The sequence below is a fragment of the Manihot esculenta genome, chromosome 17 (assembly GCF_001659605.2).
Source record: "Manihot esculenta cultivar AM560-2 chromosome 17, M.esculenta_v8, whole genome shotgun sequence".
Taxonomy (NCBI): domain Eukaryota; kingdom Viridiplantae; phylum Streptophyta; class Magnoliopsida; order Malpighiales; family Euphorbiaceae; genus Manihot; species Manihot esculenta.
The window spans coordinates 4,618,968-4,645,490 of NC_035177.2; the positions used below are offsets into that span (position 1 = coordinate 4,618,968).

General features: G+C 34.4%; 1 protein-coding gene across 1 annotated transcript; it reads right to left on the reverse strand.

The window, feature by feature from the left end:
- Positions 1-11,691: 11,691 nt before the first annotated feature.
- Positions 11,692-13,781, reverse strand: LOC110605688 (protein RGF1 INDUCIBLE TRANSCRIPTION FACTOR 1). Its single transcript, XM_021744335.2, has 4 exons — positions 13,584-13,781; positions 13,271-13,468; positions 12,564-12,779; positions 11,692-12,122 (listed from the first exon to the last, which is right to left on the reverse strand). The coding sequence occupies exons 1-4, from the start codon at positions 13,584-13,586 to the stop codon at positions 11,874-11,876; spliced, it is 666 nt and encodes a 221-aa protein (XP_021600027.1). The 5' UTR covers positions 13,587-13,781; the 3' UTR covers positions 11,692-11,873.
- Between the last annotated feature and the right edge of the window lie 12,742 nt (positions 13,782-26,523).

Consider the following 26,523-nt stretch of genomic DNA (forward strand, 5'->3'; position numbering starts at 1 on the left):
ATTAAGTTCTGTATTGAAATTTGCACAGGATATATATTTTTGATTTCATTAAACTTTTTTATACAATAAATTCTTTATTCTTATAAAAAGTATTTTTTTCCAAAAAATATATTTAATTATATTATATTTATTAGAACAATGTGGTTAATATAAATTAATATTATTTGTTCTTTTCATAATATGTTATTTGTTTATAATAATATGCTAGAATTAAATAATTCAAATTAATAAATTTATTTTTAAAATTAATGAATTTTATTTTTTTAATATATATTAAATATGAGTATAACACTAAATTAATAAATAAATTATATTTTTCAAAAAAGATATAGATAAAATTTTCATAATCATGTACTTCTTACAATTTTTTGATGAACAATGAAATATTATCATTTCCTTTTTTTAAAAGAAATTTACTTAGCCCCTACTAATCTCTAAAAGTACCATAAAAGAGTTTATTAAATTTGTAATTTGGAGGTGTATTTAAAATATTCTTTGAATTTTAATATAGACTTAATTTTGTAAAAAAAGAGTTAATTTATATGGTAATAAAAAAATATAAAAGTAGATTATATAAAATTGCCTTTAATATTTTTTTACATATTTTTTTATATTTTTTAAAGAAATGGTAGCAATTATGTATCCTTTTATAACTGCCAATTATTTGATATTATTTATTATATTTTGTATATATATATTTTTTTAAAGTATTGCTTGCTGCAATAGCTATGATAATTTTAAGAAAAAATAAATATTTACTCCCTCAAATTTAATAAAATTTATTAGTTAATCCATTAATTTAAAAAATTGATTAAAACATCCTGATCAGTTATTAAAAAATCTACTAATAAGTTCTTTATTAACTTTAGACATTATTAAGTATTCTACTATTTAGTCTCTATAGTATGAATAAAATTTATTAGTTGATTCCTTAATTTTATAAAAATTAAATTAATTAATCTTTCATTTTACATTTTTCTCGGCATTTTGACCTTGGGTATTTTAAACATAAAACTTTATAACTGGATTAAAATTGACAAGAAGAAAAAGAATTGGATAAAATTGCCATATTAGACTTTCTGAACATTTAAATCTATTTAAAATGATTTTTTTGGTAGCTTTATTCATGCAATAAATTATCATATACATGAAATCAAAATAATTTAAAATGATTTTGCATCTTATTTCTACTAAATTTTCATGTTTGTTGTTGGTCGTGAATGTGAATGTGAATGTGAATGGAGAAATATTTTCCCGTGTGGGTGGAGAAAATTCTTCCCTTGACATTGGTTATGAGTTGACATTGGTTATGAGTGGAGAAATTTCTTCTCCTGTCAATGATTGTAAAGGGATAATCTTTTCTCCTAGCATAATCGAGTTGAGTTTACTATGGCGTAGATTTATCATGGCATGATTTTGGTTTTGATTTTTTTTTTTTAACTTCTATTTTTTTTCTTTTTTGTTATTTTGGATCTCTGGCATTTAAAAGTCTCTAAAAAAATAGCTCTGATACCGATATTTGATTTTTGAGAGAAAAGAAAAATAAGAAAATTCATTGTGATTGAATTGTATATAAATTTTATTGATTATATTGCTATTTATAGCACAAATATAATAAAAAAATCTAAATACAATCATATATAATATAAATCTTATCATTAAAATATTAAATAGATATTATCTAAAAAAATTCAAATAATTATTTAAATTTAAATATCAAATAATTTATAGTTTACTTTGTCAAATCTTCAATCCTCTTCCTTGGCTTACGAATGGCATACTTTGAATACTGTGATATGACCATATAATTATTGCATTTTGCATTTGATTTTCACCAAATTTTCATTTTTGTTATTAATTGCGAATAGAATATTATTGTGAATATGGATATGAATGGAGAAATTTCATGGACATTGATGGTGAATGAAGAAATCTCTTCTTCCAGCATTGAGTATAAGTGAATAATCTTTTCTCTTAGCATAACTAGCTTGGGTTTACTATGGTATGAGTTTGTTATGACATGTTATTAATTTTGGCTCTTTTTTTTAGCTTGCGTCTTTTTTTTTCTTCTTCTTTTGTCTCCTCATTTTGAATCTCACATTCCCATACCTCTTAAGAAAATAACTCTAATACCATTTATTTCTTTTTGAGAGAAGAGAAAAATAAAAAAGTTAATTGAGATTGAACAGTATATAAATTCTATTGATCATATTGTTATTTATAGCACTAAATATAACAAAAAAATTCAAATATAATCATAAATAATCTTAATCTTATCATTAAAATATTAAATAAATATTATTTAAATTTAAATATTAGATAAAATATTATATTTTACAGCTTACTGAATTAAATCTTCAATACTTCCCCTTGGCTTAGAAATTGCAAACCTTGAATTGTGTGATCTTACTACATATTTGTTGCATTTTACATCTATTTCCACTAAATCTTTAATCTTGTTGGTAGTTGTGAATGTGAATATGAATGAAAAAATATTTTCTCTTAGCGTTGGTTGTGAGCGGAGAAATCTCTTCTCTTAGTATTGGTTGTGAGTGGATAATATTTTCTTCTGGCATAACTGACTCATGACATGTTAGTTTTGATTTATTTTTTATTTTTTGAAATTGAGTCTTCATCTCTTTTTCCTCATTTTAAATCTCAAATTCACAGACATCTTAAGAAAATAACTTCAATACAAACCGTTGATTTTTAAAAGGAGAGAAAAATAAGACAATTAGATTGAATAGTATATAAATTTTATTGATCATACTACTATTTATAACATCAAATATAAAAGAAAAATCTAAATACAATAAAAAAAGTAGTCTAAATCTTATTCTAAAAATCTTAAATAGATATTATCTAAAAAGTTCAAATAATTATTTAATTTTTTTAGTTTACTGAGTCAAATCTTAAACACACTTCCTTGACTTAGAAATAGCAAACTTTGAATATTGTGATACTAAATATTTTTTGTATTTTGCATTTAATTTCTACCAAATTTTCATTCTTATTATTGGTTGTGAATGTGAATATTATGGTGAATGTAAATGGATAAATAGCTTCCCCTAGAGTGGAGAAATCTTTTCTTCTAACATTGATTATGAGTAAATAATATTTTCTCTTGGTATAACTAGCATGAGTTGACGTGTATTTATTGTGATATGAATTTAATATGGCATATAGTTGATTTTAGCGATTTTTTTTTCTAATTTTTAATTTCTCATATTCAAAAGTCTCTTAAAAAAATAACTATAATACTAATGGTTGATTTTTAAGAGGAGAGAAAAATAAGAGAATTAATTAAGATATTTTTATTTTTTCACTTTATTTTTAATATTTTAAAATTTAATTAAAATATTTTAATTTTAATATGATTTAATTTCTCTATATTATTAAAAAAGTATATTATTATCACTAATCGGTTCGGTTTGGTTTTTTTGATTTTTTTTCTGATTAAAACCGAACCGAACCGAACCGAAACAACCAAAATTTTTGAAATTAAAAATCGAACCGAACCGAAATATATAAAAAACTGAACTAAATTTTCAAATCGGTTCGATTCAGTCAGTTTTTTCGGTTTGAACCGAATACTACTCACCGCTGTTGTGAGGGAATGAATATCTTCTCCTTACATTAGTTGTGATTGAAGAAATTTCTCCTCCCGATAATGGTTATGAGTGGATAATCTTTTCTTTTAGCATTAACTCCTTGGATTTATTGTGGTTTGAGTTTGTTATGGAATGTTGTTAGTTTTGTTTTTTTAAATCGCATATTTTTTTCTTTTTTTATTTTGAATTTCATATTCATAGGTTTTTAAGAAAAATAGCTCTAATACCAATTATTAATTATTAAAAAAAGAGAAAAATAAAATACTATATGAAGACTGAATGGTTTACAAATTTTATTAATTTATTTAAACTAAACTGATCGAACGCACACATTTCGTTTACAAGTATATTTTTTTAAATAATAAATCATAATTAATTATTGAAAAGACTTAAAAATTTAAATCCTCACTTTTATATATATATACAACTTAATTAAATTATATTAAATTAATTAATTTTACTATTAAATAAAGTAAAATGAAAAAAAATAGTACTATCTATTTTGTACTAAAATAATAATAAAAAAATAATTTACAAAGAAAATTTTACTGTAGTGAAATTAATTACTTACTGCCCTCTATCTTCAAACCTGTTATTTAATTTATATTTTTAATAATTAATTATTTAAAAAATTATTAAATAATTAGTTTCACTATTTATTTAAGGCATTAAAAATGTGTAAAATGGCTAAATGTCAATATTTCTAATTAATTTATGCAATTTCTCAAAATAAATATTCATTTATACATTTCCAAAACCACAATTATTGAAACCCTATGGCCTTAAAATTAAAATTATTCAGTCTCTATCACTTTAAAAGAACAATTATTTTTATCTCTTATAATTCACTAGAGGACAAATTAATAACGGTTTAACAAGATTCAAATTAACTAATTAACTTTTAGAAATAAAATAGCCAAGAATTTTATTGAATGGCAAAGGATAGTAATTTTTCCAAAGGCAAATGGCTAAATATGAATTCCCTTAAATATAAATAATTATAAATTATTATTAAGGAAAATTTATAAAAATAAAAAATATGAATAAAATATAAGAAAAAATATCATTATCAGAAAAAAAAATGGCATTTAAAAAATTTGCAATTCTTCCTAATATTTTATATAAGTATATAAAATTTTCAATAAATTGAAAATATTGTATTACAAAATTTTTCTCTATTATAAATTAATTTTTTATTTTAATTTAATAAAAATATGTTTATAACATATTTATTATAGATTATTAAAAAGATTGAGATCTGTGACTATAAATTTTATAAGTAATTTTTTTATCGGTAGATATCGATCTATTTATAAATTATAAATGAAAAAATCTATTGATATTTTTTTTTAATAATAAACAAACACCTATTTCACGGAGTCTAATAACTCTTTTAATCAGAATTCGACCATCAAATAAAGTAAATTCTGACAGAATCTAACTTTTAATGTCTAGTATGCGACATAAATATCTATACTATTGTGACAAGCTTTACTAAACAAAATCTATTGATATTACAAATTAGATTTTGATGCTAATCTTTCCGAATTCCTTATAAAGTGTGTTTCAATATTAAATTTTTTTATTTTTTTCAATTATTTTATCATTATTTAAAATTTAATTAAAAGTAAATAAGTTAGACACATACATATATAATCGAATCGAATTCAACTAATAAAATTTAATTATTTTTTATAAAAATATATTTAGTCCGATTTAATTATTCATTAATATTTTATAAAAAATTGGTTTTTAGTTATTAATGCGATTACTTTAATTTAATATCTGAAATAATTGAATTTGTACTGACTAATGTATTTCATTATAATTTTATTAAGATATATTGAATAAAAAAAATCTAAATATTTATAATATATTTTTAAGATTTTATATGGCTAATAAAAATTCTTAAAGAATTAAATTAAATATGCAAAGTTAAAGGTAAATTATAATATATTTTTAAGATTTTATTTGACTAATAAAATAATTTTTAAAATAATTTTTTTATTAATTTCACTATTTACTTTATATATATATATATATATTAAAAATTAATAATAATTTATAATAGTGAGAAAAATGCTCAATAAAATATTTTTATATATATTTTATATGTAATATTTTATTTAATGAAAATTTATTTATAATAAATATTTAATCAATATAATATATTTAATAGTATATATGATATTTACTCTTAACATAAAATTTAAATTAAAAAATTATATGTTTTATTAATAAATTGAAAATAAATTAGTGTAAATATTTTATTAATAATTTATCGTTAACTTTTTTTTAAATTTGATAAATTAAAAATATTTAATTTTATTATTAAAATTTAAAATTTTAATATAAATATAGATTAGTGTAACGGACTAAATTTTTTATATAATTGACTTTAAAATTAATAATTCACATAATATTGAAAGGTGAATTTAAAAAATTTTATTTAAATATCTCTATAATATTTAAAATTAGCCTATTAAAACATTTTTATAATTTATAAACTCCAACTCTTTAATTATTTTATTAAAAAATTATTTGTTCTCTTAAATTATTTATATTATTTAGTTGTTATAATTTTAAATATTTATACTATTTAATTTTAATCATCAGAATTAAAATAAATTGATAAATGATTTTTTTTAATCTTATAAAATATAGAGACTGATGTTCTGGGATTCTGAGAATAAGATTTACAGTATGTGTCATCATTAAGAATTTTTTTTTCTTCTTATTCTTTTTTTCTGACTTGCTAGTGACGTCTTGCGACCTCTCTGTAGCACCCGTCCCTGTCAGACAGACTCGTACATTGTCAGTCACCTTACCTATGTCAGGTAACCATTTAATTTTTCTCCGTACGCATGTAAACAAGGTTGCGAAGGAATGGGGTCTGCTCATTTCTCCACTTGTCCCATCACCGAGCCGGCTTCTTTGTTTTTGGGACTTGGACTTGTAGATGACCCGACCTGTCATGCATATTGAAACTCAGCCCGAAATCGTAGGGTAGGCATGCCTAGGAGTGTTCCAAATTTAGGACTCAGTTCAAACGGGTGTGAGTTATCGGAGATATTTTAACTAAGTTATTTTAAATGGAGATAAAATAATGAATTTTTTTAAAAAAAATTAATAATAATTCACTGATTAAATATTTTAATTTTAATAATATTTTAAAATTAATAAAATTTTAATTAGTTAGAACTCTGGTTGGAATGCTTACCCAAGTGTTTAGTTCTCATTGGCCTATATCAATGATTTTGAAGGAACTTTTTGACTTTTTTAGTCCAGTATTGACTTTTTCATAAATGGCAAATGAATGTCTTATTACTCTCTACAAGTTTCTCTAAAGTAACAACAGCCTTTTTATGGAAAGTAAAGATTACCAAATTTAATTTAATTAATTATAAAATTATATTAAAAAGTAATTCCAATTTAATTTTATCAAATAAGAACATTGATCCATTAGAAGATATTTCCTATTAGACAATGCACAAAACATCCATTTACCGTCAATCAAATAAATCTCAAATCAAATAAAAAAGGTAAAACATATAAAAAATCTCCAACCCTTAAAGTCATAATTTCAAAATCTTTTATAAGGTTTATGTAATCGCCATTATTGTTGAAGCTTCAAGCTTTTAACATTATTATAGATTAAAGGATATTTTAATACATATGTGATACTAATATATGTATGTATAATGAAGCGAGCTAAATTTTGAAGAGTTAAAACTTAGTTTGTTATATTTTTTCCGAGTTTAAATCGAACTCGAATTTTATTTATTTCAAACTCTAACAGAATATTATTAAACTCAAATTTGATTTACTTAAGAAACGAATTTAGATAAGTAGAGCTATATTTAATCTAATTTCTAATGGTTCATAAATGATTAATTTATTTATAAATATAATAAATTTTAATTTAAAATTAAATAATTTTAGTTAAATAAATATATATATAAATTAGCTCACAAATATAAAAAAAATTATTAAATTTTAATAATCTGAGTATCGATAAGTTTTAAAAGTGTAATTAAATTATATAAAATTAAATTTTGATGAACTCATATTTGACTCATGAAAATTTATATATATATTGAACTCATTTCTCTTATAATATTATACTCAATCTACTAAATGAGTATGTTCACAAACCGATTTGCTAGTCTACTCATGAACTTAGAAATGAATCGAGTTTATAAGTTTTAACGAACCAAATATTATGAAATTCAAGTTCGAATTTTTTACTAAATAAGTTTAAAAGTAAGTTTGAACTTAATTTATTTAGAAATTGAATCGAATTTAAATTTGATTTGTTTAGAAATCGAATCGAATCTGATCGAATTTTTATCAAATTAAATTTCGAATAACTCATGAATTATTTAATCCATTTACATCCCTTCTTTTTTAAATTTTATAATTTAATATTAATATTTATTCTTTAAAAATGGACTTATATTAATATAAATTGAATTCAAATTTTTTAAATATGATCATAAAAAAAATTAAAAAATAACTATAAAATTTCATCGATAAGAGATCGGATCCAATGATCATACTAAAGATGGTCAGCAGCTCTTTACCAACCACTTTTTTTCATAATTTGAACATAAATTTTAATTGTTTATTATTTTTTTTTATAATAAATATTATTAAAAAATAATTAAATAAATATTTTTTATAACTTTTTGGTATAAATTATAAAAAATTTTCTCTTTTTATCTCTTATATTATATTTTTTAATGCCTTTATAAATATTATTTGTAAAATAAATATAATATTTTAACATTAAAAATATTATATATTATTTGAAGCAGTTTTGGAGATAACTTTTATTTTCCCTCAAAGTAATTAGTTTTTCTTAAAATTTAAGTGAGTATGCATAACTAATAATTTTAAAATATAAAATAGTCTTTAAGTTTTAATATAAACAGTAATTTAAAAAAAAAGAATTAATTTCTATGGTAATAAAAAATATAAAAGTAGATTATATAAAATTGCCTTTAATATTTTTACATATTTTTTGTATTTTTTAAAGAAATGGCAGTAATTATGTATCCTTTTATTACTGTTAATTATTTGATATTATTTATTTTATTTTGTATATGTATTTTTTTTTAAAGTATTGCTCGCTACCATAGCTATGATAATTTTAAGGAAAAATAAATATTTAGTGAAACTTATTATATTAAGTAATAAAATATTAATTTTAACTCATTTAAGTCAAAACTAATCCGTTGGTTATATTTAAAGTAAATTTTGAAACTAGGCTTTAATTGACAAAAATTAAAAAGTTTTGTATTTTTTTATTATAGAAATTTTAACCACATAATTAAAATATTAATATTCATGTAATGTCAAGTTCAAATCGAAAAAATCGACCGAATCGAATCGATTTAAAAATTTAGTTCAGTTTTTTATACATTTCGATTTGGTTCGGTTTTTAATTTCAGAAATTTCAGTTATTTCGGTTCGGTTCGGTTTTGATTAGAAAAAACCGAAAAAACTGAACCGAACCGATTAGTGATAATAATATATTGTTTCAATAATATAGACAAATTAAATCATATTAAAATTAAAATATTTTAATTAAATTTTAAAATATTAAAAATAAAGTGTAAAAAATAAAAAAAATTATTAAAAATCGAAACCGATCAAACCAAACTGAATCGAACAGAATCAGACCGGTTTGGTTCGATTCGGTTTCTGACCAAAATCAGTTCGATTCGGTTTTCATAAACACTAAAATTTCGGTTTTCGGTTTATTCGATTTTGAACCGAACCGACCGAATGCTCACCCTAGCCGCCACACATTAGCAACCCCAATTTCAATTTTGACCATAGGCTATTTTAAACATAAAACTTTATAATTGGATTAAGATTAACAAGAAGAAAAAGAATTAAATAAAAATGACAAAACTTTGTAATTAGATTTTCTGAACATTTAAATCTATTTAAAATTATTCTTTTAGTAGCTTTACTCATGCAATACATGAACTCAAAATAATTTTAATAGCCTTAAAAAATTATCACCTTAAACATGAATTCCCTATTAGGCTAATTTTATGTGTAATTAAATCAAATTTCAAATTTAACAAATATCTTTTTACTTTTATAATATATAGGTAAATTCACTTATAAACAATTTTTTATCTTCATTTTTCTCATAATTTTTTTTTTGTCAATTCACTTATAAATAATTATCACCTTAAACTTTGAATATTGTGATCTGATCACACATTTGTTGTATTTTGCATCTTATTTTTACTAAGTTTTTATTCTTGTTGTTGATTATAAATATAAATATTATTGTGAATGTGAATGCGAATGTGAATGGAGAAATATTTTCTCATAGTTTGGATTTATTATGATATAAGTTTGTTATGACATGTTGTTGGTTTTGACTTTTTTTCTTTTTTGAACTTGTGTCTTTTTTTCTTTTTTATTTTAAATCTCACATCCACAAACATTTTAAGAAAATAATTTTAATACAAACGATTGATTTTTAAGAGGAAAGAAAAATAAGATAGTTAATTAGACGGAATAAAAAAAAATAAGATAGTTAATTAGACGGAATAGTATATAAATTTTATTGATCATATTGCTTTTTTACAGCATCAAATATACATGAAAAATCTAAATACAATAATAAAATAATTTAAATCTTATTTTTAAAATCTTAAATAGATATTATTTAAAAAGTTTAAATAATTATTTAAATTTTTAATTTAATTAGTAATTTATTAGAATGATAAAAATTAAAAAAAGCATATAATGTTGACCATATAGCTTTGTAATATCAACTCAATCCTAAAATAATTCCCTAAATTTAATTGATTCAAAGTATAAAATAAAATTATCAAAATTAAAAAAAAGTACATAACTTTTTTAATAATTATATTATTATTAGCTTACAAATGACGTGATCTATTATTAGTGTATTAATAGTTAAATAAATAATAAAATAATATTGATTAAATATTAAAAATTAAAAGTTTAATTGATTATTTTTAAAATATAAAGTATGATTACAAAGATTTATGAAATATAAAATTGAATTGACAATTAGCCCTTTTAAATAGTGATGTATTGTAAATTATAAATTAAAAAGTATTGAAATGTGTTTTTTTTTTTTTTTTAGAAAAATTGTACGGATTCAGATAAATATTTTAAAAAATAAATATTTTGAAAAAATGTAATTTATTTATCTTTAATGAAATGCACACGCCTGGAAGTCAAGAAGTTCACTGGGGTCCACATAATGGAGTGCAGGCGCGTAATCGCCGACAGTGGAGAAAGATGAAAGGAAGATGTGGTCCATAACAGAGATGGAGTTCAGTTCCACATTATACTACAACCCTAAGAAAACCAAATCCACCTTCTTTGACCCACATGAAACAGAGGGGCGGCTCTCACCTACTTTCTGATTCCGAGTATCAAGACAAAAGCTGGTTTCTTCCAACCAATAACGCTTCGAAACGTGGCAATCAGACCGACCAAATGTTAGAACGCATCCCAATTCCCACGTACCAGGACCCACAACTACTGGAAACCCGACGCCATTGCAAAAATCAATATAACTTTCTAAAATTAGAAAAATATAAATTAATAAACGGGTCATTATTTTACTTATTTATTTCATATTTTTAAAAATATATAAATTGAATTATTTTTACTTAATTATATAGATCTTATTTAATTGGATAATTCAGTTAAAAAATTTAAAATTTTTAATAAATATAAAAATTATTTCTATTTAATTAATTTTTTAAAAAGTAATATATTTAAATTAAATAAGATTATAGCTTAACAAAATTAAGTTAATGTAATTAAAATAAAAATTTATTGTATATTTTCACAATAAAACTTTATTCATATAAATTATTATTAAATAATATTTTTATGTATATTAAATAAAAAAATTAATAAGAAAAGTAAAAAATAACTTCATTTTTTAAAAAAAATTTAAGCTAACTTTTTTTAATTTAGCCTAAAAATTAAGAAACTCAATTTTTTATTTTCTTTTTTTTAGAATAAATTGAATTAAAATTAAAATTTCTAGATTAATTTAAACACTAAATTAAAAATAAACAAAATTAAACTTTTTTTTAATAAACACAAGAGTAAAATTAAGCATCAAACCTTTACTCTATCTTTTTTTTTTCTCCTTGCAACTATTACTACTTATATTTTGCAGGTGCTTCTATATACACGCTTACTAAAAAGCACTAAATCTCTGACGCCAGTCAACAAAGACTAGTGCTAGTATTCTATGATTAGTCCACCCATCGGAGCACGGTGGGGGATACCCTTTCTCCGCTTGGCATTCCGGCAACTAACTGACGTCGGAGGTGGCGTGGACGGAGAAAAGCTTTGCACTTTCTCATTATTGTTATGCTTTTTGTTCTTGTATTGGCCATGGCTACTGCTGCTGCTGCAAGTGTCTTCTGAATCCGACATCATTGCTCTTTGTCGTTTCTTCTTCTGAAAATTCTTTGATGTCCCAACAATCTGCAATCAACGATGGTAATATACTTTAAGCAAAATTCTAGAGAAAATTATTATATTACTCGATTCCAACTAGCTTGGAATTCAGACGGCGGCGTTGTTGAAAACCATGATTAACCCCACAAGAAGTTTGCAATCCAAACAAGTCAATTATCAAAACCCAATTCAATTTCAACACGGTTGTAATCAGTTTGGTTGATAGGAAAATAGTGGGAAAGTAGATGGAATCTTCATTGGAAACTGGACCTACTCATAAAGTTAAACTGACTTTAACTGCAGAACAAATTATCAAACGCACAAAAGTTGAACTTTCAATGCCCTTGAAGAGAAAAGAAAGATAACAACATAATGGTCTAAAGTGTCTCTTTTCTCTCCATAATGCCAAAATTTTCTCAGGAAACAAACAGAAAAAGGAATAAACAAATAAGAGCAATGTGATAATACCTTGCAACCCAGAGAGCAGAAACGGAAAGAATCAAGAAGGCTGCGTTCGCAGACCTCGCAGGTGTTTGTTACGCCTTTGCCAGGCCTAGGCTGAGGCCTTTCATTCAAGAAAACAACTCTTGCACTGTTGATTACATAAGTTTGGACACCAGAAATGTCCAATACTTTCTGTATCTCAGATACTCTTATTACATCATGGTATGAGGACCTCCTTATCTGTCATTCACAAACAAAATACAAGTGTTAGATCATTACCCATTTCATGATTTCTTTTTATCTTCCACAAAAATGCAAACCAATCTTAAAAATGGAGAAATCCCATGTCAATTCTGGGTAAATTATCACTGACAGCTTATTTTTTTTCCGTTAAAAGAAAGGAATGCCCTGTTTGGACACTAAGAAAACAGGGGGAAAAGGGAAAGCTTTCAGAAACTTCATGTTCATCCCAGAGAGGAAAGTATGCATCATAATAGGAAATGAAAATGAACTCAATCAAGAAAGAAGAAAATCAACAGATTGTATTCTAAATGCCATAATAGGACTGAAAAACAGAGGATTCCTTAACACGAAGAGAGAGAGAGAGAGAGAGAAAAATTCAGAACCCATATAGAGAAAATAACATCTAACAGAGAGGAAGCAAGACAAAATGCTGAAATGGGATTAAAAAAAATCAAGAAGATAAGTGAAATCGTCGCAAATTACTATACCTGAATTGCTTGATGGTCCTTATGGTAGGCAAGGCAGAGAGAGCAAAGAGGCCCATTCATGCAATCCAAGCAATACATATTGCATTCACTCTTGTGAGAATCAGCATGTAACTTGCATTGAACAAAGAAACTCTCCTTTAAGAGAGGCTTTAGCCAAAGAGGCCACTTGTTGACATCATCATCAGGTCCTCCTGCACCCTACACCATTGATTTTCATAAAGTCAAAATAGATTTCTTCAACAAAACATTAAGACTATTGAGAATTTTAAGGAATACCCAGATCAAAAATCAAATTAAAAATGCAACTTCATACCATGATTCTCCTGTTTCTAGGCTTGATTGTGGTTTCCTGATTTTCAATCGCAAGCTTGAATGAGCTTACAAAGAACAGAGCACTCTGCTTCTATTGAGTCAAGGCGTGTGTTTTGCTTCCAGAGAGAGAGAGAAGCTATAGAGTTTAGAGAAGGGCTTGCAAGAGAGTGTCGTATCTATAGAGAGAAGCAGCAAATAGAGTCTTGAGAGAGAGAGAGAGAGAGACAATGGAGTCGTTCTTATCCTGAAGAAGTCTACGCAAAACTCCGAACCTAAATCCGAACCCAAACCTAAGTAGGTAAAGATGCGTTGAATGCAAGGAACTCTCCTCCTTCTTTCCTTTTAATTTCCCTTTCATTTTCTCATTGGTCTTATCATAATTTAATATATTTCTTATTTATTTATTTATTAAAGCTAAGCTTTTCTTGCCACTCATTATTGGGGATTAAATTAAATTAAATAAAATATTTTATTCGTAAATAATGAGATATTTAATTTGAATAGTGAGAAATGATTTTGGGCATTGCTAGTAATGTAATCCCTTATGTAATAGATTCTATGTGCTTTCTTTATTGTGGATAGACATCATATACCATGTTCTTTAATTTTTAATTTGCAAATTTTGAGGGCGTTGTCTTAATCCCTAAATATCTACAAGTTCTATACATGCAATAATTCGTTTTTTGATTTAAATGTTCTTGCAATAGTACGGACGCTATAGTTGAATTTTATTGATGTAAATTTAGATGAGCACTATATATAGTCTAATTAATCACCCTATAAACAAATAAAATAATTTTTTAAAAAATTTCCAATAAAATAACTTTTCTTTCTTTTATCTTCATTAAAAACTTTTTTCTTATATTGAAGATGCGGTAAATTAACAATAGACCTGAAAATGAACTAAATTATTCATGAGCTATTCAAGACTCGACTCGATAAAAATTTGATCGGACTCGACTCGATTTCTAAATGAACCAAATTCGAGCTTAATTTTTAGGCTCGTTTATTAAACGAGCCAAACTTGAACTTCGTAGTATTCGGCTCGTTAAGTTTCGTGACCTGACTCGTTAAGAGAATGCTCGTGAGCAGACTTATTAAGAGGTTCAGGAACAGACTCATTAAAAAACTCGTGAATAGACTTGTTAAGATAGTCGTCGAGCAGGCTCATTAAAAGACTAAACTCGATTCGATTACACTCCTAATCCACTTAATCTATTTACTATGTATATTATTAATTTTTATATTTCTATCACTTAATTATATAATTATATTATTAATTTATATATTTATTTTTCATTATATATACAGACACTCTTTTTAAACTATTAAATCTCTTAATAAACTATTGTTATTATTATTATTTTCATAAGTTTATATATGTATTTGTATAATTATTTTTCTACTTAATATTATCGCTTAATTTTATAAATTAAAATTTTTATATAATTTAAATATAAATCAATATGATTCGCTTAATTTTATAAATTAAAATTTTTATATAATTTAAATATAAATCAATATGATTCTATTAATAAAATTTGAGTATAATGTATATATATAATTATATAATTTAAATTGATTATACTTATATTAATATATTTATTTTATGTAATATTTTATATTTATATTATATGTATAGTATTTTTTATACAATAAAATAATTTAATATAAATTATAATATATTAATAAATTTTGTATAAAAATGTCTATTTGATAATCTGAGATCCAGAAAATAGGGTTTTACAAGGGTTCTGTAAACTTAGCAAAAAGCTTAGGTCTAGAGGAGGGCAATCCTCCTTTTATCTGTTTTCTTTTGTCCGCTAGTGATATATAACAAACTGTCTATCATAGGACCACCTGTCCCTGCCATGTTGATTCGGACGTACGAGAATATCGTATTCCTGCTACATGCGTAACGGCCTCTGATTCTCTACGGGCACGCATGCTGATGGACCCACCAGACGGATGGGTCGGTCTCCTTCTAGGTTCCGAGCCGGGCCGAAAGATAAGATTAAGACTGAGCCCAAAGAGGATCAGCTTGATGAGCCATACGTGCTGGGCGGGCCTGATTGAGAAACAATAGAAGGAGTCTGGTCTCAAGGCTGAGCGGGCCGGGCCTGACTCTTGGGTGAGACTTAGAAGCCTTCAGCTGTATTCATGGGTCTGGCCTTAGACCGGGATGAAGAAATCCAGCGGTCATCAATTGCCCCTTTACCTTCTCGTCAGTTATTGCCCAACTGATGAGGGGGTAAATACCGAGAGTCATCATGACCGCGCCGCCTAAGGTCAGTTTTCTCAAAACGCCTCTCTGTCTCATTACTGTTTCAAATTTCAAATTCTCCAACTTTTCTAGAAACTTTTGCTCTCCTTTGTTCTCTTGCTCTCTTCGTTCTCCTCTGCTCGTCCGCCCTAACTACTTTTCAGGTACGCCTCTCATTCCTCCATGGAAGGCCCTAAATTTCCTGAAGTTTTAAATCTTGAGTCTTGATCACTCCCTCTACCATAACTAATTTCTTTTCTCGGAGGTATTTGGACACTCCCTTTTACCTCATCCGAGCCCCTCTCCGAAACGAGAGGGTTGTTCTTCCAGACCCTCCTCCTCCTGGTTTGATAGATCCTCAGAAGGATCGTAGTATAGTCTTTTTCGTCAAACAACAGGACTTCGGTCTAACTTTTCCGTTTACTCCATTCTTCATCGAGGTTTTCCAGTATTTCGGGATAACTCCCCAGATGCTATCCCCTAACTCTATCTTGTTTATGTGTTGTGTTTGAATCCGTCTGCTTGAGCTGGGAGTTTACGCCCACGGCACGTCTATTCGTGACCTTTTTTCGTCTTGTCAGGGCAAGTAAATGTTTTTATTACTTTGCCCCCCGTGGAGGGTTGTCCATCTTCACGGGCTACAAGGATTCCATAAAGGGCTGGGTAGAGGGTTTTGTAGTTGCGGAGCTGAAGAAAGACTCCGATCAGTCGTGGGGGGTGGAGCTCGACTAGGAGGATGTCTCTTTGGGTTGCAACGACCTGCCCTAGCTGAGCCTTACCGAACAGGTCGGATTCCTTCGACTGACTTCTGTCGACAAGAAGTACGACGTCGAGAAGTGTATGTTTGCCTGTAATCTTAGGGATATCCAAGATGCGGGTATTGTGCCTTGTCCAGCCATTTTGCCTTTTCTTTGTGATTTCTACTGAGGATTATGCTAACTTGTTCTAACTTTGTATTTTTTGCAGCTTCTGACTCCAAGATGGACCAAATTAAGCCTCCGAAGAACTTGGTTCTGTCTAGGGAGAGCATGAACACTGCGTTGGACGCCCTCCGAGCTGGGCGACGTGTCTCAGAGGCTACTGAAGAGGTGGCCCGGGTTATTTCTTCTAGGACGGTTAGCCGACCTCCTGCCCCAGCTTCTTCCCGAGCTCCTAAGCCGAGCTCCCAAAGTACCAGATCTTCTAGGCCATCTAGCCGTAGCCGATCGAGCTCGGCCATTAAATCTTCCCAGGCTCTAGAATCTAGGCAAGTTGCAGTGCCGAAGGCGGAGGGGACTCCCCAGATCACCGCCGGGTCGGCTGAGGACGTCGAACTGGCAAGGAAGGATTTGGTTGTGCCTTTTGGGGGTATTTCTGAGGAGGTGTCTGGGACTCACCCTGCCGACGTCAGCGCCCCCAAGGGCGAGAAAGAGACCCGCCCGGCAGGAGGATATATTCAGGGGGCTATTACTGAGGTTGCCCCTGTTATTGAGGGAGAAGTGCCCCTTTCGGCCAATGATGAGGTCATGGCGGAGGAGGTCGGGAGTAAGCGTCCTCCTCCTTCTAAAGCGCCTGCTCCCGTCTCTAAGAGATCTCGAGCCTCAAGGAGGCCAGCTCCAACCCTGCCTGCTATTGGAAAGGAGAAAGCCTCTGTGGTGCCTCTGTTGTCTGCTCTGGACAACGACATACTGAACGCAGAGGACATCACTCATCAGTCCCCGGCAAGTGTGGTGGCTGAGGTAATCCGGGAACGAATGTTCGGTGGGGTGACAGAGGCCTCGGACCCTCGCCTGTTGGCACTTTTCGGTCTCTTGGCTAGCTCTACCCGAGAGCAGGTGGCCTTTCGGGCTCGATCCAGGGATCAACTGGGGGACACCCTCAGGGAAATGCTCTTAATGGTAACTCTCGTCTGTCTCTTTTTGTTTTTGTTTTTTGTTTTACTCTTAGCTCCCTCTACCTTCTGACTCTAATCATTTTCTCCTTTCTCAGGCAACGGGCATTTTCATGGAGATAGACGCCCGGGATCGCGCCCTCAGGGACACAGTAGACCACCGTATTGAAGAGGCTCGTCTTGAGGAGAACTTATCCGCGACCAGTGATGCCTGGAGCAATCTCGCCGCTGCCAGGGAAAACTCTAGGTCCCTCCAGATAGAGCTGCGTACATCCTTGGAGGCCCTCAAGAGGGCTGATGGGAGGACATCTAATGCAGAAAATCAGCGTGACGAGGCTTTAAGGTAGCTGTCCTCCCTGGATGAGATTCGTCGAGAAAGGGACGAGGCTAAGAGTCAGAGGGAGAAGGTCCAGCTCCAGTATGAGGCCTTGAATGCCGATTTTGAGGCAGCCCAAGATCAATATAAGGTCGTGATGGCACAAAAGGAAGAATCCCTGGCTCGGGTGGTGGTTCTCGAGCAGGAGCTGGCCAAGCAAGCTGAAAATTTTAAGGACCTGACTTTGGAGGCTGAGGCAACCAAACTGCAGAATCAGTATCTCAGCCATGAGGTCGAGGCTCTGAAGAAGAGGTGCTCAGCCCTGCTCGAGGATACCAAACTAGCTAAAGACAGGGTTCAGCTGGAGTGTGAGGAGCGTCTGCGGGAGTACAAGGAGTCGGCCGAGCTGAAGAAGGAGATTGGATAGGCCTGTGAAGCTCGTCTCCAAGCTTACAAGGACTCTCCTGATTTGAAGGCAGAGATAGCTGAGGCCTGCCAGGCACAACTTGCGGAGTACAAAGCCTCTGAGGAAATGAAGTTAGCTATTTGGCATAAAGGCTTCCACATATTTGTGTCTGGCTTCAATCGAGGTTTAAGAGAGGCCAGACAGGCTCCTTCCACCCCGCTAGCAAAGCTCCGAGCTGCTGAGGTGGACTCTGATGGCGAGGACGTTCTCTACAGGGAGGATGACCTGCCCTTACCCAAAGGAACTTCTCACACTTCAGCTGGGCCCCCTAAGGAGGATGCCGAGCCAGGAGAGGAGGACGACGGGACTGCTGAGGATGCTGGACCTCAAGGGCTGGAGATTGTACCCATTATGGGTGCTGGGGGGTCTGAGCCGGAGGGTGCTGGACCTCCCCCAGACAGCTATGTAAATGCTAATGTAGAGAATAGTAACGTAGATAATGTAAATAGTGAAACACCTAGGAATGTAAGTCCCTTAAGGACAATTTTCCCTCTAATAATCTTAGATGATTAGACTGTAATTTTTATTTTTCTTTAATGAAATTTTGTCTTCTGTTCATACTTACTTATTCTTGTCCTTGTTTATTTTTCCTGCTTCAGTCATATTTAAACTTAACTAAGCACGAAATTTAATTAACCGGCCTGACTTGTTTAATTGGTTAAGGTCTTTAAGAAATAAATACTTAAGCCATATCTAATGATTTCCTCAAGGGATCAACCATGCCGTTCCTTATTCCTTGTCAATCAGGACTGGAATTTTAGCAAGAGACTTGGCCTCTAACTTATGGGTTTTTCCACTCACTCAAAGGCATTGTTGCCTACAGGCCTCTTCCAAATTGGGCCTGCCTTAAAAAGGTCTTTAAGCTATGTGTTTGATTGACCTCCCCCAGGGTTAAACATATCAAATTTTAACCATGAGTTAAATCTCTAATAATTGATTAAGATGTAATCTCGGGCATAGAGCCTTCATATCACAATGATAAGTAAGATTATGTACCTTTTAAGGTGATGAGCAGGGCTGACCTCTTGCTTCAAGTTTTGTTTGAATAGGAATCAAGGCCGGGGCCCTATCTGCTCATGCCATTGGATTTCCTCTTGGATCATATGAGATTTGTTGCCTTTGGTTTGCCTTTGAGCTTTCTGAGCTCAGCTCTCTTTTGCTTGGTTTTCCAAGTTTACATTTGTGTGTTTTAGATAGGCTTTCCAGCCTGTAATCCGAGTTCGGATTTAGTCCTTCTGTTTCAGCTTTAGCATCTTCTTGAGGTCGGCACGGTGCTTTTTCTCTGGCCATCGTTGTGAGATCAAAGTTTCTTCATTTTAGGGCCCAAGCTCCTAGGGGAGGTCGGATTTTGGTTTTGCTCCCATCCGTTTTTGCTCCGGGAGATCTAAGGGATCTTCATCGGCCGTTTTTGCTCCGGGAGATCTTAGGGATCTCACCGGCCGTTTTTGCTCCGGGAGATTTTGGAGATCTCACCGGCCGTTTTTACTCCGGGAGATCCTGGGGATCTCACCGGCCGTTTTTGCTCCGGGAGATCTTGGGGATCTCACCGGCCGTTTTTGCTCCGGGAGATCTCGGGGATCTTCTCCTGCCGCTTTTGCTCCGGGAGATCTTGGGGATCTCACCGGCCGTTTTTGCTTCGGAAAATCTTGGGGATCTCACCGACCGTTTTTGCTATGGGAAATCTTGGGGATCTCACCGGCTGTTTTTGCTCCGGGAGATCTCGGGGATCTCACCGGCCGTTTTGTGCCAGGAGATCTTGGGGATCCTGGTCTTGTACCTCCTTGAGGTCTTCTGTAAGATGCGGGCTCTATGGCCTTATTGTCGCTTCCAAGCTCTTTAGCCTTGCATGGGATTCAGGCTCATTGGCCTTACTGTCGCTTCATCATCTCAGCTGGTTTTGTGGTGGCGGGGGCACTTTGGGAGCCCGGACACCTACCTCATTGAGATCTTCTGGGATCTGTTCTTTTCTTTTTCAGAGAGAGTTAATACGCACAGTAATAGAGATAACATTGTTTTGCCAAAAAATGGTGTTATTCCATTCATTCATGTTTTCAGAGTACAATACTTTTCTTTACAAACATTTTAAGGGAAGTACCTCTTTAGGTGCTGAATATTCCAGGCGTGAGGTTCAGGGTTTCCCTGCATATCCTCGATTCGATATACCCCTGGCTTGACTACTTTTGCTATTCTGAACGGGCCCTCCCAGGTCGGTGCCAAATTGCCTACCGCCGCTCTTTTTCCTGTAGCTTCTAGGTTTCTCAGGGCCAGGTCCCCTACCTTCAGGTTTCTTTCCTTGACCATTTGATTGTAATAACGGGCAACTCTTTGTTGATAAGCGGCAGTTCGGATTTGGGCTTCTTCCCTGACTTCCTCTAGGGCATCAAGGTTACTTCTCAGTTTATCACTATTCGCGTTCTCATCATTGAACTGGACCCGATGTGTAGGAACTTGTAGCTCGATTGGGACTACGACCTCAGTGCCAAATGCAAGTGCAAAAGGGGTTTCTTTAGTGGACGACCTGGGGGTAGTTCGGAGTGCCCACAGGATGCTATTGAGCTCTTTCGCCCAGTTTGCCTTTGCTCTATCCAGCCTCTTCTTTAACCCCTGGAGAATAGCTCTATTGGTGACCTCCGTCTGGCCGTTGGTCTGAGGATGAGCTACCGAGGAGAATTTGTGTCATATGCCCATATTTGCTATGAACGCCCTGAAGGCACTGCAGTCGAATTGTCTGCCGTTATCTGAGATGAGCACCCTCGGTACTCCAAACCTGTAGATGATATTCCCCCATACAAAATCTATCATCTTGCGGGCTGTTATTGTGGGGATTGCTTCCGCCTCTGGCCATTTCGAGAAGTACTCCACAGCCACTACTATAAACTTTTTCTGCCCCGTGGTCTTGGGAAAGGGTCCCAAGATGTCTATTCCCCACTGCGAGGACGGCCACGGGCTGGAGATGCTGGATTGAGGAGTGGCTAGGACATTGATGGCATTGGCAAATCTCTGGCAGACATCACATCTTCGAACAAACTCTTCTGCTTCCTTCTTAACGGTGGGCCAGTAGTACCCTTGCCTGAATATCTTGTTCGTGAGCATTCTTGCTCCTTCGTGAGCTCCGCACATTCCCCTGTGTATCTCTTCCATCACCTTTACTGCCTCCTCCGGGCTCACACAGCGGAGCCACGGGCTGGATTTCCCCCTTCTGTACAAAGTCCCCCTTACTGCTTGATAGTTAGCGGCGCGAGCTGCTATCTTTTTTGCTTCACCCTTGTCTTCAGGGAGCTTTCCTTTTTCCAGGTATTCCAAGTACGGGGTCATCCAGGTCTGGTTTTGCTCCACCTGAAATACAGTAACTGTTTTATTAAAAACAGGTGTGCTGACATACTGTATGTATACCTCATCAGGAAGTTGTTCTAGTTCTTCTTTGGTCAACCGACTGAGCAAGTCTGCTTCCTCATTCTCCTCTCGGGGGTATTCTTTGGTATTTAACTGTGACTACCCGACCCTTGAGCTCGGCTTCTATGGCTTTTACCTTTGCCAGGTAATTCTGCATGGTTGGGTCTCTGGCCTGATATGCCCCGGTTATCTGATTGATCACTAGCTGGGAGTCACTATTCACTTTGAGGTCAGTCGCCCCCACCTCCATTGCTACCAGCATCCCATTTATTAGGGCTTCATACTCTGCCACATTATTGGAGGCCTTGAATTCTAGGCGTAGGGCATAGCAAACCTTAAATTCTCCAGGTCCCTTCAGCAGTATTCCAGTGCCACTGCCCCCGGCGCCTGATGCCCCATCCACATATAGTTTCCAGTCGAATTCCTGAGAGGACTGCTCCTCTGTCTCCTCTCCCGATGCTTCAGAAGCTAGCTTACCCGACCCCTTTTGTTCTTCATTGAATGTGCTCTCTGCTATGAAATCAGCCAGGGCCTGAGATTTTATAGCGGTCCGAGGTTGGTACTCTAAACAGTAAGGGCTAATCTCAATGGACCAAGCCAGCATCCGTCCTGAGGTCTCCGGCCTGTGCAGAATCTTCTTCAGAGGTTGGTCTGTCATTACCACTCCTTGGTGGCTTTCCAGATAGACCCTGAACTTCCGAACTGCTAGCAATAGAGCGTATGCAATCTTCTCGATGTTCAAATATCTGATCTCGGCATCTTTAAGCACCTTGCTGATATAGAAGACAGGCTTCTACTCCCCTCCTTCCACCCTAACCAACATGGCACTGACGGCTTGTTATGAGGCTGATAAATAAATCAGGAGCTCGTCTCCTTCCATCGGACTGCTGAGCACATGAGGCTAGCTAAGATAACTTTTGAGCTCTTTGAAAGCTTCTCGGCAGTCCTCGGTCCATTCGAAGTTCAGCACTTTCCTCAACTTCTTAAAGAATGGCAAGCATCTCTCCACCGACCTCGACATGAACCGATTGAGCGCCACCACTCTCCCGGTAGGTCTCTGGACATCTCTTACGCAAGTTGGCTCTGGCATGTTCAAGATAGCTTCCACTTTCTCAGGATTGGGCTCAATGCCTTTCCCACTTACTATGTACCCTAGGAATTTTCCTCCCCTGATGAAGAAGGCACATTTTGTTGGGTTCAGCCTCATTCTGTACTGTTCGAGCACCTCGAATACCTCCCTCAGATCTACCATGTGCTGTTGGAAGGTTGGGCTTTTGACCACCATATCGTCTACGTACACTTCTACATTTCTGCCGATCTGATTTTTGAAAATCTTATTCATCAGTCTTTGGTATGTTGCCCCGGCATTTTTCAGCCCGAAGGGCATGGCCTTATAGCAGTAGGTCCCATCTTCCGTTATGAATGATGTTTTTTCTTCATCCGACATGTCCATTGGAATTTGGTGATAACTAGACATAGCATCCAAAGACGACATATAATCAAAACCGGCCGTAGAGTCGACCATTTTATTAATATCAGGGAGAGAGTAACAATCTTTGGGGCATGCTTGATTGAGGTCAGTGAAGTCTATACACATCCTATACTTGCCATTGGTTTTTTGACTAATACAGGATTTGCTAGCCACTGTGGGTACATAACCTCTCTAATAAATCCAGCCTCTTCTAACTTTCGGACCTCCTCCCTGGTGGCCTGTTTCTTCTCCCTTCCTACCACCCTTTTCTTCTGCTTCACCGGTCTAGCTTCAGGGAGGACATTCAGCTTGTGCGTCATCACCTCGGGGTCAATTCCGGGCATGTCAGAAGGCTTCCAGGCGAAGCTCGATGCGTGACCTCGGATCAAGGCCATGACTTCAGTTTTCTGCTCCTCAGTCAGGCCGGCGTTAAGACTGAAGACCTTATTCGTCTCAATTTCTGATAGAGGAAAAGTTTCCAGCTCTCCGATCGGCTCTGTTCTGGCCTCTTTTTTCTCGTCCCTAACCTCCAGGACTTCTGAGTCAAGCCTTTCTGCTGCCAAGCTCGGCTCTGATACCGTGGCCAGATACACTGCTCTCGCCTCCTCCTGACTTCCTCTGACTACACCCACTCATGCCTCTGTTGGGAACTTCATAGCCAGATATCTGATGCTGGTTACGGCCTCAAAGTCAAATAGCGCAGGTCTCCCCAGGATTGCGTTGTAGCTCAATGGGAGTTTGACCACTAAGAACACCATATAGTGAGTGCGAGTCCTTGGTGCCTCTCCTAAAGTGAGAGCCAGCTTTACCTTCCCCTCCACCGGCACCGGGATTCCTCCGATCCCTTTCACTAGGGCTTGGTCCCGGACTAGTTGCTCCTCGGGAATTTCCATATGTTGGAAGACTCTGTAGGGTAGCAGGTTCACCTTGCTTCCATCATCCACTAAGATCTTCTTCACCCGATAGTTGTGAATGACGGCTTCAATGACAAGGGTATCATCATGAGGCATCTGAACACCCTGAGCATCCTTCGGAGAGAAAGTGATGGCCAATGGAGAGTGTTCGACGACCTGCATGACCTCGGCATTGCTGCTTTTCCCCTCTCGACTCCTCTTCTTCCCCCTTCGGCTCATTCGACCTCATGTGCCTTCAACAATCATGTTGATGGTCCCAATGGACCCATCATTCACCTGTCCGGCTCTCGCTCTCCTCGGTGCTTGGGCTGCCGGGTTAGGCTGAGGCCTCTGTCCCTCCGGCTTCTTCACGAAGTTTCTGAGGTGTCCCCTTTTTATCAGCCTCTCGATTTCAACAATCAACTGGTAGCAGTTGTTGGTGTCATAGCCATGTGTACGATGATACTGACAGTATTTATCAGGATCTCGCTGCTTTGCTTCAGCTTTCATAGGTCTGGGCCATTGAAGGAACTCCTTGTCCTGTACTGCCATGAGCACCTCGGCTCTGGAGGCATTGAGCGGGGTCAGATTCTCTGGAATCCACGGAGGAAGCGATTTTTGTTCAGGAACCCTAGGAAGGGGAGGTCTTTGGTCCCTTCGCTCCCAGGGCTGTCTGTAGGTTTCAGATCTTCTGCCTTGCTTATTCTCCTGCCTTTCCGGCCTTCTCTCCTCTAGGGCTTTTCCCTTATCTAGCGCTCCTCTAGCGAACCTGCTCGTCACCAAGGCATCATCCTGCTTGATGTATTTTTCTGCCCTCTTCATTAGCTCTGCTAGTGAGGTGGGAGGCTTCCTACTCAACGAACCGAAGAACTCGGGCAAGGTCGTCCCTTTCTGCATTGCCTCCACCACTCTGCCTTCATCTAGCTCGGGGATCTGCAAAGCCTCCGTATTGAAACAGGCAACGTACTCCCTAACCGATTCATCCCTTCTCTGCCTGACTATCTCCAGATAACTTGTCTTTCTATCTGCAGGCACCCCGGCAATGAACCGGCTGATGAAGCAAGTGGCCAGATCTCCAAAGCTTCTGATGCTTCCTGTCTCAAGGCTGTTAAACCATGCCCGTGCTGGCCCCGAGAGCGTCGTCGGGAATACCTTGCACATCAAGGCATCTGACAAAGTTTGCAGCTCCATGAAAGTCTTGTAGTTCAAGACGTGCTCCCAGGGGTTTCCAGCTCCGTCATACGCCACCATAGGTGGCATCATAAATTTCTTTGGGACGGTCTCCTGCTGCACCCACTTTGAGAAGGGTGAAGAGGCAGGCAGAAGAGTTTGGCTAGGGTCCTTCGCCCCTAACTCGGCCAAAAGCTGCTCTTTCATCTTCTGCAGCTTTTGATCTACACTCTCTTCTTCCTGTCTGGGCCTTTTCTCCAAGCGACATTCCTCCTCCCATGCCTCGCTTCCTGTTCTTCTGGTTGTTCCGGCAGAGTAACTATCGGCCTCGTCGTTCTCTATCAGCTCTCTCACCCTCCTTTCGTGAACTCAGGCCTCCAGATCTTCCTCTCCCCCGCTTCTTCGCCCCCTTTCTCCGGTTTCTCTACTGACGGTTTGAGGATGATTGAAGGTAGGTTGAGGTTCATTGGTCCGGGGTTCTTCTACTACTGGCAACATATTCGCAGGGGTACTAAGGCCCCTCTGCTGCAACATCTACCCCAGCCAGTGGGCGGTGTTTTGTAACTGGAGGGCCATGGCCTGGAGGTCTTGGTTGGATAAGACAGCTCCAGACATGTTTCCTGCCGGGCTCGGCGAGGGGTTGAAGGGGATGGGTGGTTGGTTGTTTGGAGTTGTAGGACTGGAGAAAGAGAACTGCTGCCCTTCTTAGACAGAGTTCAAGTCGTTGGGAGTGTTAATGGTGTTGTTTTCATTATAGTTAGCCATCGTGGATCTCAGTGGGTATTGTAAGAGTGGAACTCCGGCGATGAAAAGATCTCCTTCGTTCCCACAGACGGCGCCAAATGATAATCTGAGATCCAGAAAATAGGGTTTTATAAGGGTTCTGTAAACTTAGCAAAAAGCTTAGGTCTAGAGGAGGGCAATCCTCCTTTTATCTGTTTTCTTTTGTCCGCTAGTGACGTATAACAAACTGTCTATCATAGGGCCACCTGTCCCTGCCATGTTGATTCGGACGTACGAGAATATCGTATTCTTGCTACATGCGTAACGGCCTCTGATTATCCACGGGCACGCATGCTGATGGACCCACCAGACGGAT

What these genes read in the sequence shown, in the direction of transcription:
- LOC110605688 (XM_021744335.2), bottom strand. An exon ending in AGGACCATCAAGCAATTCAG is followed by an intron (nt 12,780 to 13,270) that starts GTATAGTAATTT and finishes TGTGAATGACAG; the next exon opens with ATAAGGAGGTCCTCATACCA. An exon ending in TCTGCTCTCTGGGTTGCAAG is followed by an intron (nt 12,123 to 12,563) that starts GTATTATCACAT and finishes CGTTGATTGCAG; the next exon opens with ATTGTTGGGACATCAAAGAA.